The 11598-nt window shown below is 41.8% G+C and overlaps 1 protein-coding gene across 1 annotated transcript; it reads right to left on the bottom strand.

Annotated features, from left to right (window-relative positions):
* Positions 1–1108: 1108 nt before the first annotated feature.
* On the bottom strand, positions 1109–10676 carry LOC133132815 (adapter SH3BGRL-like). The gene is made up of 4 exons (XM_061248565.1): positions 10214–10676; positions 5373–5558; positions 3952–4032; positions 1109–1756 (listed from the first exon to the last, which is right to left on the bottom strand). The coding sequence occupies exons 1-4, from the start codon at positions 10256–10258 to the stop codon at positions 1718–1720; spliced, it is 351 nt and encodes a 116-aa protein (XP_061104549.1). The 5' UTR covers positions 10259–10676; the 3' UTR covers positions 1109–1717.
* Between the last annotated feature and the right edge of the window lie 922 nt (positions 10677–11598).

Raw genomic sequence — 11598 nt, 5'->3', positions numbered from 1 at the left:
GTAACGGGGCAAGACGGGGGGCCAGGAACCCAACGATCACTCTAACAGAGCTTCAGAAGTCCTCTTCAGAGATGGGAGAACCTGCCGGAAGGACGACCATCTCAGCAGCACTCCATCAATCAGGCCTTTATGGTAGAGTGGCTAGACGGAAGCCACTCTTGAGTAAAAGGCATGTGGCAGAATAAGTGAAGGGGTCTGAAATGAATAATTTCTGAAGCCACTGTAATGGTTGCAATGGTTTACAGCAGTAAGTATTGGGATGACTGATTTGATATGAAATATATTACAGCATTATTTCATTTACATTCAGTTAATTTACCTTAATGTAACAGAAATTATAACAGAAGTTTCCTTGTCCAACCTGATTAACCCTTTTTAAGTCAGCTTCATTACTTTATTTATGTATTTGGTGCTTGTGTATTTGAGATGTAACATATTTTCACTGCCCTCTTGGCCAGGTACGCCCTTATAAAAGAGTCGGTATCACAGTGCAATGTTTATAAAATCAGTTCATGCTTATCTTCCATTTCTGGATGTATACACAATGATGTATGTAGGTTTATATACTGTAAAAACGTCATAGTCATTATTCTAGTTACAATTATATGACTGTTTCCCAAAAACATAAGTGTGTCTGTCTAAATGGAGATTTGGGCATCTTTAAACACCAAAAAGGATGTCAGGACTTCATACCAATACTGTTGAGCACTATGTATAGATTTCCTTTCCAAACCGCACTGTACATTATCAACTAAACATAAAAAGTTTAGTCAGCTTAATAACTACAATTGCTGCTCTACGACAACAACGTGGAATTTTCCCCTGTCTTGCTCACTTGCGGTGTCAGGGGCAAGCAGAGAAGAGCCCAGTGGCATAGATGGTTATGTACGGGGCTGTAGAGCACAGCACTCAGGACTCACTCATTGGTATAGAACTTTTGAATCAAAATGGGAGATATACAGTGAACTCCCATGAACTCAGGGCTAGTAGCACACTGTATACCCAACAATAGCTTGCGTTTTCAGCAGTCAGTTTACCATTTCTAATACTAATATTGGCTTTAATAGCTTTTATCATGTATGACATATTCTCTTCCGCCTTTAACAGATTTTGGCATGTTTGTTCTTTATTGCATAGACAATGTGCTAAACGGTAGACAGGAGCATATTAGGACAGGTTTAGAGTCTCAGAAAAACAGGCTTACAGTCTCGGAGAAAAGCAAAGGCACCTAGGCGTTAACTAAAAATGAGTTATGCACATTTCAGTGCCAACATTCAATGTCCTTTACACAGTAATATTTAAAAATAATACAATCTAATATGCATTATTACGTTCAATTATAAGACATTACGATGACCATCCACTGTATAAATGTGTGTGCATGTGCACACGTGTGGTTGAGGAGATTGAATCAGCCTTGCTAAAGATTTGCAGTAAAGAAACAGTCATCGGTACGACATGAACCTTGTCCCATTCCTATAGGAAAGTGATCCCAATATCAGACAAGAGACTGTTGAAATGACAGAATGTATGGTACACAAAATCTAGCACTATTAAATACATGAGAAATAAGCTGCTGAATTGTTTTGGCCCCTGGCGACATTGTCACGATTGGTACCGTCTTCCGGGAAATGTTTTTGCAGGAAGCACAGGCGCGTGGGTGAAGTTGCGGAGGCTGACAGGAGAGGGCGCTCAAGAGTGGAGAAGGCACTGTCCATCACTGCTGCTGTTCTCGTCGAGCCAGGGCCTCTGCTTCCTGTTGAGAAAAGGAGAGCTCTGTGAAATCAGTTGCCAGAAATATTTCAAATAAACAAATAAACTCATAAAGAAAGACTCTAAAAGATTCATTTCTTTACCTGTCCTGCCCCATGGGTATGTGACCATAACAATGTTACTTTTTACCATGGGTGATAGGGGTGTTTGATAACTGTTTTACTTCAAGGTACAATAGGTAATAAGGCATTCTCTAACCAATCAGGCGCTGGTCGTGTTTTATGTAGCATTGATCCATAACAGCTGGCTTTCTGACTTTGAAAATGAATGTTAAAAATTAAACAGAAAAATTTGTGGGTGTCAATCTTCCCACTCGATATCTGAGGTAAAGAAACCTTAGTGGGCAGCAGAAGTAAAATACATTTTTATAAAAATAAAAAAATAAAAACTTTCCTCCAAGATTATATCATTTCAAAAATGTTGAAATAATGCCATGGATTAAAATGTTCTACTATAAAGTAGGCATACAAACACATTCACAGCTAAAGAGAAATGTGATATAGAGTGAAATTACCCTTTAAACAAATGAAAAGAATCTATTTAAAAATGTGTCCAAAAGTTCATTCAGAACTGTATTTAACGTCTAGAACTACAGGAAGGAGGCCATGCCAGAAATAATTCCCTCTAATAAGTATAATGTAGGCAGTTTGCACTCTGGGGCGGCCAGAGAAGCTGCTAAAGCCATGGAGGTGTGATGGGGACTGGGAGGAAATGGCAGCTTAATTAAGGCCCTGCATCTCTGGCAAAGACACAGTCATCTCCCAGCAGGACCTGAGAGCACAGATCACCCTAACATTTAAATACTGCTAGTGATAATGGCTATAGAGTATAAAGATGCTTACATAGTAGTAGTAGTAGTAGTAGTAGTAGTAGTAGTAGTAGTAGTAGTAGTAGTAGTAGTAGTAGTAGTAGTAGTAGTAGTAGTAGTAGTAGTAGTAGTAGTAGTAGTAGTAGTAGTAGTAGTAGTAGTAGTAGTAGTAGTAGTAGTAGTGTGTATGTGTTTGCGTGTCAGACCTGGGTCAAATAGGTCACTGTTTTGGATTCAGATAGGTCACCGTTTCTTAGCTCGGCTGATCTTGCCTGGTTAAATTGAGCCAACCAAAAGGACCAGAAGTTCCAATACGCCATTAAGTTAATCGTTTCCAATACACCAGACAAGCTCCGTATAACGTAGAAAATGATTTGAATCTAAAAACATTGTATTTGGCCCAGGTCTGGTGTGTGTACGTCAGCTCTTAAACAACTTCGCTATGAATGTTAGCTTTGGCAATGTCCATAGACTCTTGGTGAGGGGGCAAGTCATTGTTCCACGTCAGAAATGACGGGAAGCCTCCGTATGAGGCAGCGTTATCCCCAATGAACCTGCAAGTGTCCACATCATTATTCAGTATTCTGTCTCCTCATTGTTTGTGTCCTTTGATGTTGCTTCCTGTAGGTGGACATAAATAGAATTTGAGAGAGTGTGTGTGTGTGTGTGTGTGTGTGTGTGTGTGCATGTGATGCCGGGGTGTTGCCAATATAACAGGGTTGATATCAAATGCTTTATTTTTTTAACAAAGTAATTAACTTGATTACTACATAATGCTAACTACATTGCTCAAACACAAGCAACATAAGAATACTGTCATTATATCAAGTCAAATTAAGCTGAAATGGTTACACCGCATCAGCCGTAAGTGTCTTCATCCTAATGCAATCATACATGTGTGACTAATGAGAAAGTATAGACGGCATCACAAATCCAAAGCATGCAGTTCACAAGAGCAATGAACTTGTGTGTGTGTGTGTGTGTGTGTGTGGTGGTGGGGGGGGTGGGTTCAAAGAGACCAATGAATCTCAATGAGACTTGCGTTTTATTAAGAGGCAGTGTGAAATTTGCATGCGAATTGAAAATGCTAAAATGTTGCCGTGTTTGAGTGATGGGGGGCTGAACTGCCATTCACTCATCACTGCGGTTTAAATTCTGTTTACATTCTGTTTACATGCTGTTGCAGCAGGTCTCCTTTCGTGACGGTCATTGTCCTGTCATTGAACCCACATAGAAGAGCTCACCCGCACACACAGCTCTAACACACCCACACAGCCCCACACAAAGGGGCTCACACACACAGCTCTCACCCATCCTGTTTGTGTCTTCATGTTTTTAGGTTTGTGACGGAAACTCATTACCCCGCTTACCTTGGATCCAGGAGGAGCAGTCAGGCCTAAAAAGGCATAGACGGCACGGTCCTCTCGGGCGTCAAAAAACGCTTCATAATTCTGAGGAGACGTAGAGAGATCAGGGCATTAAATGTGGATGATGCCTATAACTGCTGGCGGGAGCACAATGTGAGGCTTGCAGCAGATGATGTGTATATCAGAGACAGAGGGGTGGAACTCATTCTGTGAGATGGAATTGAAGAAAATTATTGGTAACCCCTCCAGCACAGGAATATCTCAGGTGTGTGTGTGTGTGTGTGTGTGTGTGTGCATAGCAGGTCTGTTTTTACATTACATTACTTTACATTACATTATTGGCATTTGGCAGACGCTCTTATCCAGAGCGACGTACAGTTGATTAGACTAAGCAGGAGACAATCCTCCCCGGGAGCATTGCAGGGTTAAGGGCCTTGCTCAAGGGCCCAACGGCTGTGCAGATCTTATTTTGGCTACACCAGGATTAGAACCACCGACCTTGCGTGTCCCAGTCATTTACCCTAACCACTATGCTACAGGCCGCCCCTCTTTCTCTGTAGAAACAGAAGGCAGACCCAGTGGATGCAGACTTAGTGGATAACTTTTTTTGTGAAATCTGATGCCATTCATCCTTCCCGCTAAATCTCAGGTATCTGCAGGTTTTTCAAAGAAAAATCTAGGTTTTGTAGATTCGTGGATGAATAGATTATACAGATTACAGCCATCATTTTCAATAGCCAACTGTGGACAAAAGCAGTAGCATGCACACATAAGCGCACAACGTGCTCACACGGCCCACTGTGCTGGCCAGGATTTGGACACTACATAGTGTGACAGAGGCGCAGGTCAGTGAACTAAAATCCATATCGCTGGGAGCATAAAAATCTTGTATCTTAATAGTGCGTGCACTGCAGTTATAAAACATTAAAAATACCAAGTAAAGGAAACTCAAGTTTTGAAAGGGATAACTATTTGAAAACGTAGTGCACCGCGAACAGAAATGGCTGCTGACGGGGAAGATGCTCAGAGAACAAAAGTTGACAAGTCTATTTGGCAGTCATAATAGACTTTAATCATATTTGCATAATAGACTTTAATCATATTTGTTTTTACCTTAAAAAATAAATCACAGATAAGCAATGAATCAGCTAGCTGCATTGTTAAGTCGCAACCATTTGAAATCAAAATGCGTTGGTGGCGAACTAAATGGAATGTTCATTTAAAATCGTTCCAACAGTAACCGTTTGCTGCAAACATAGTTCACCGTGAACGTTTGCTGTCTTGAACACACCTCCAGTGTGCCTCAACAGGAAGCATCATTTGGGACTAATGGTTAAGGAGCAAAGCCAAACAGGGATCTTCAACTCCTACAGCCCCCAACAGAGTTAGGTTTTAACATAACTCCTGAGATGCACATAACTCACCCCACAATACTGCTCTTCATTGAAGATCTGTGGGGGCAGAGGATTCCCAGTGCTCGGCCGGCTGTTCTCTGGAATATTCTCCCGCATCCACTTCCTGTTGTCCTCGCTGACGACAATATCACACTCCTCAAACTCAATCTTGTTGGCCGCAAGGAAACCGATGACATCTTGTTGCTGCTTCTTGATCTTGGGTTGGGAGAGGTTGGAGCCACTTGGCATGAATGACTGATCATCTTAAGAGGTTTTGCAATTTCACAGGCACATACAGGGTATTCCAATGTAATAATATCATTTTTCTCAAGTTACATTTTAATGTGGAGATATACACACAGTTAAAAATATTATATTTTCAAATCGCCACATCACAAATACTACAGCCAGGGTGGGACACCTGCACACAGCGGGAAATTTAAAGATGGCTGCACACTGACACACTGAATCTTTTTTAGCAAACACTCTCCTCGTGGCTCTGCTAACATTATTTCTGAGGATCACATATGCTTCTAAGTAAAAAAAAAAATATGAGCGCGCTAATGCATCCCAATTAGCAGATGTGCTCCGAAATTATCTTTCAAGTTAGCAGACATCAATTTTCTGGAGATAATACTCCTAAAATGGGAGTAAAGGAGAGCCCTGCTCCTCCAGAGTGACTCACAAAGCAAAGTACATAAGTGCTTTCAGTTTATAAGCTTTCTTTAATAACAGAAAATAAGTGTTCGTCTAATGGTATTTGAGCCTCTAATCCAAACATAATCTCTTGGGATGGTAGAATGACACTTCAATGCCTGGGGAGAAACAGTAAGGAGCACACAGAGGCAGATCTGAACACGAGCCCTCAACCTTGCGCTAACACAGCCTTATCCACAGTCCCGCTACACCGTCCTACAACACGCAGTGCACGGTAACATCGCCAAAGCTAGCGCAATCTACAACAGGTGTAGGACAAGTACACCCGAATCCCATGTTCTGCCCTGCAACTAAGCCCAGCAACTCCCCCGAGAAATGTGCTTCTCCCTCTCATTTCTCAGACCCACAACCCCCCTGGGCCCGTGCAGCCTGTTTGTCACAGCGCTCACAGCTGCTCACCTGCCGCGTCTTCAGCACAAACAGGAAGAGCCGCGTGCGCAAGCGAGTGGACTGCAGGGGCCCCGGCGTAAAGCAAGCCGGGGCCCCTCATTACCCGCCTCAGAACCGGTGGGGAGGCTGGATGAGGCCCCGGTCCTCCCTCTGCTGGGGCCGTGTAGGCAGCGGCGGTCAAACAGACGACAGCCCGATTTAGCTCAGGCGTCCCACTGCGCCAGACATCCAGCAAGCACATTTCCACAGCGCGTTACGGATATCCCGATCGAGGATCTCAGCTGGGTGTGACTGCACATCGACCGCACTTACCTGATGGACAAATCCACTACGACGCGCTTGCTATTGGTAAAAGAGCTGTGCTCTGTGTTTTCTCTATAAATAGTTTTGGGCGAACAGACTTCAAATGTGTGTCTTATACGCTTTAATTCCCCCCCCCAAAAAAAGGAAAATAAGATGAGTGAATATCTTGAGAGATGGGAGCTAGATGTATGGAAGGGGAAAGACCCAGCTGAGCCAATAGGTAATTTCAGACTTTGAATGGTCAAGAGAGGGAGTGCAGCAACAAACACTGTTTATTCCTCCCCCTCCTCTGTGAACGCCCTGACGTTCACCCCCATACCCAAGTTTATGTACTGCTCTTTCGAAAAGACAACTCCAGCTGCCAGTAAATGGCAGATCCGCGGTCCTACAGCAATAATTCAGGAGCCAACGAGGACAATATTAAAATTAAAGAGAAAAGGTCAGAGCTGCCAAAATCACACAATGACACAAAAGAGGAGGCAGCCTTATAAAACAGAGCAGAAACGGCTGGAATGAGACAAAGACCTCCGCCTTCCGATCTGCAGCTGTGGCCTTTGGATGGGAGTGCCCAAAGAAATGAGGAACAGTTATGGACTTACTGCAGGAGAGCAGATAATGGTCTAACACTGACTAAACATGGCCAACTCGAAGGAGCCCAGTCTCTGCTTGCTGCTACAGAACCTTGTTTTTCCCATCCGGCCTGCTCGCCTCAAATAATGTTATAATGTTACAATGCTTGTCAAGGGTAAATATTTTTGCATTTCTCACAGAAGGGTGAGAATTGGGCATGTGAGATCTAGCTAAATATTGTCTTGCCCACACATTCTTTCCCTCTCTAGACAGTTTGTGAGATTGGTTCTGCAGCACTCCTGAAATGTGATTAATGCCACAGCATTGACCAGCATCAACTCAACTGCTTCCTCAATCCTCCTGTGACTTATTTAACTTTCCCCCCTTTACTGTTCCACCAGCATTGTTAAAATGTGAGATATAGGGAGATTTCTGTGTGAATTTATTCAGGTTAACTGCACTAAAATATATTTGCTTGAAGATGCATCATGTTGCGTTGCATCTACTGGCCTACTAACAGGATACAGAGAAATCTAAGCAAACAAGTCTGGCATGAAGCATAGAGGTTCCTGCAGCTAGGCTAATTTCTAATTTAACACACCTAACAAATAAGAAAAACAAAATGCTGTTTCATAATTTTATTTTATATACTGAATGATTCAGAAGTAACTGAAAGCTTTATTAACACAGCACATCTCTATAAGTGTGGGTGAGCTCTGTGTGGGTTTGGGTGAGCTGTCTTAATGTGGGTGAGCTTTTGTATTATCTGTTTGGAGAAGGACGCTGAACTAAAGTACAAAAAAAAATGTCAAGCCCTGATAAAGTTTCTTTTTTAAACGTCTTCTAAACTATAGCAGAAATCCATCCATCCATTATCTTAACCCGCTTATCCTGAACAGGGTCGCAGGGGGGCTGGAGCCTATCCCAGCATACATTGGGCGAAAGGCAGCAATACACCCTGGACAGGTCGCCAGTCCATCGCAGGGCACACACACCATTCACTCACACACTCATACGTATGGGAAATTTTGACTCTCCAATCAGCCTAACCTGCATGTCTTTGGACTGTGGGAGGAAACCAGAGTACCCAGAGGAAACCCACGCAGACACAGGGAGAACATGCAAACTCCGCACAGAGAGGCCCTGGCCGACGGGGATTCGAACCCAGGACCTCCTTGCTGTGAGGCGGCAGTGCTACCCACTGCACCATCCTTGTCGCCTATAGCAGAAAAGTGCAGCTCGTAATCAAAGTAAAACAGCAGAATGTTGTTTACAAGCTAATTAAATAAGCCATGTCTGTTTTGACTTGCTGCAGCTTTGGAGGAGACAAGGCTGCATTCCACAAACTTCATGAAATATGCAGCAAGGCTGTTGAGTCAGCTGGCTGGAATCGCCAGTCCTTCCAGACACACCCCACATAATAGGTTTAGTGCCAGTGAAGAATGATCTTATGTGAGGTCATCCTCTCATCTGTCTGGAAGGTGTAGATTTGATGAAGTGTGGGTGCCGTACAAAGGTCAATGAGCAATTGCACATTAACCACAGCTGCTGCACCATCCAACCGGACAGCTTTAGGGAGCGCTGTATCCGGAGGATACAGCAAGCATTCAGGTCTGTACAGGACCACAGATTGTTACATGGGGAGTAGGATGGAGAGGCTGTACATCAACCAAGTGTTTCTCAGTTCCTTAGATCTTACGGTGCTTCTTCACACATTCAATATCATGCAGGCTTGCACAAAAAAAGTCAAACTATATCAAATGTAATGATTGTAATGAAATCAATGGTCTTGTAACAATGCATTAACACAAATATCTTACTTATTGTCCAATTATGAAATCAAATTAATTTGCTTACTACCACACAATGAAGCAAAATATTTAATGCACTAGGTAGAATCAGTGAGCCTGTGTAGACATGCTTTTCAAATGTAAAAAGCATTACCATACTAGCATGTCCATAACTCCTCACTGTAATTTACATCAAACAGTTAACTAACCATTTACAAAGTACACGAGTGACAGTGACACTTAACCTTTTTGATTTAAAAAAATCAATGTGGGAAATAAGGAATGGAGGGTCCAGTTATCTAGGTAGGCCAGTAGTGACCTATATCTTGCATTTCCTCTATATGCCCTCCATGGTGCACCTACTTCAGGTTCCAGTGGACCTGGATAGGACCCCTTTAAACACCTAAATCCTCAAAGCACAAAGTTCAACGCCCAGGCCATGCTAGTCCAGGAGTTAGAGATGCAGTAAGGCAACGATGACACTGCAGTGTTGTAACGTTATATTAACGTCGTATCTAAATCAGTCAGGTTGGGCGTTTCTCTCATAACATATTGTTAGTTAGCGAAAGTAGGTAGAAAGAAACAATCTGCATAAAATCAATGTAGCAAATACTCATTTCCAAGAGAAGGAGGCGTAATGTCAAATTCGATCAAACGTTAGGAATCAAGAAATGCGTTAAGCCCAATCACGAAACGCAGCTGGCTAGCCAACTTCCTACCCACTAGCGAAGAGAAACAGCAACTCGACATTCATTAGCTAGTAAATCCATACAGTCATATGAAGTAAGTAATGACGGTGAACAAAGCAACAAAAACCTTGCTGGCTAATATCTGAAAAATGTATCACGCGGATGGCTAGCAAATTATGTAGCTAGCCTAAGCTGGCGAGCATGGTAATGACATAGGCTACAAGGCAAGCATTCCACCAACAATCAAGCAGAGTAGCGAACGTAAATTAATGTTACTGTTAGCTACATCTTTTGTCTCGTTACATTACCCAGGTATATACAAGCGAAACTCATGTGATTAACATAAACCGTTATTAGTTTGCAAGCTGCCTTTATATGTAGCTAGCTATATCCTAGGGATAATGGTTCTTACCGCACTCGATCCAGAGGAAGATGCTATGTAAACTTTGATCACCATGGTTGGTTTTATCCCACTCGAAGTAAGAAGATGTCTTCTCTGCAACTCTTAACGCCAATTCCCTACGAAGTTACGGCTTTCCTTTTAAATTAAGTTACTTGGACAGTGAAAATATACGATACAAAGAAATTATCTGAAACGTGCGCGCTCTATCGTTACTAATACTAGATAATTCACAAAAGCGGAGTGAAGCTTGTCATAAGGTTGTTGGCTATATCTCACGCGAATTTGCCCCCTCTCCTTTCTCTTCTGTCTCTCTCTCGGTCAGCGTTGTAAATACAAGTCTACGAGCTCACACGAAAAGAATACTTTTAACTGAGGAAGTGAGCATCTACGTCAGGAGCATCTATGATTATTTTCGTATTTCAATGTGTGATTGTAGGCTAGGCTACTTGTCGTCGTCCACTCATGCCATGGGAGGTACCACAGGTGAAGGGAAAAAATCCTTTCCTCCAATCAAAATTATATTTTATATTTTGAATGTGGTCACAAATGGCAGCATTTTTTGCATTATGACTTTATTTTGTCGGAACATGTAGGGTTACAAATGAATAATTGAAACGCATTTGCAAATTAATGATAAAAAGCACAGATTTGCATATTGGTTACAATATTTTGTCTCAGAAGAGTAAGTCTATTTCTATTTAAACGTGATGAATGAATCACTAGCTGGGGAAAACAGAAAGGTTTTTTATTTATTTGTTTGTTTTATTGATGGATTATTAAAACACTAATACAAATGCATTCTGCAAGTTCTGATTTCTAATTTTTCCCCCAAAAAATGAAATGTTACTTAGAATTTTTTGTATTTCCTGAAATAAAGTGACTTTGTGATTTGTATATATACAAAATATATATATATATATTTTTTTTTTTTGGAGAAATTTCTGCCACTAGTTGCAGTCCCCACAAAACAGTATTGGAGTTCAGAATTTCAGGTTTTATTTCCTGGTAATTACAACTAGATGTGTTAAACTACTTAGAACATAGCACCTTTGATATCAGGCCATCCAATATTTAGGAGAGTAAAAGTATTGGAACAGAGAATATTTAAGTAAATTAAAGTAAATAACACTTAATATTTGGTAGCATTTCCCTTGCTTGTAATAAGTGCATCAAGTAAGTTGGTAGACAGAATGTTTTTGTAGACTTCTGAAATCATCCTGCTGCTACCATCGTGAGTTACATCATCAGTAAATATCTGTGAGCCCACTCCAAAAGCAGCCATGCAAGCCCAAGCATGACAGTTTTCCCACAGTGCTTTACAGATGAGCTTGTATGTTTTGGATCATGATTTTGTTTCTCCACACTTTGGCCTTTCCATCACTTTGGTAGAGGTT

The sequence above is a fragment of the Conger conger genome, chromosome 7 (genome assembly GCF_963514075.1).
Source record: "Conger conger chromosome 7, fConCon1.1, whole genome shotgun sequence".
NCBI classification, from domain to species: Eukaryota; Metazoa; Chordata; class Actinopteri; order Anguilliformes; family Congridae; genus Conger; species Conger conger.
This window is presented reverse-complemented; position numbering and strand designations above follow the sequence as displayed.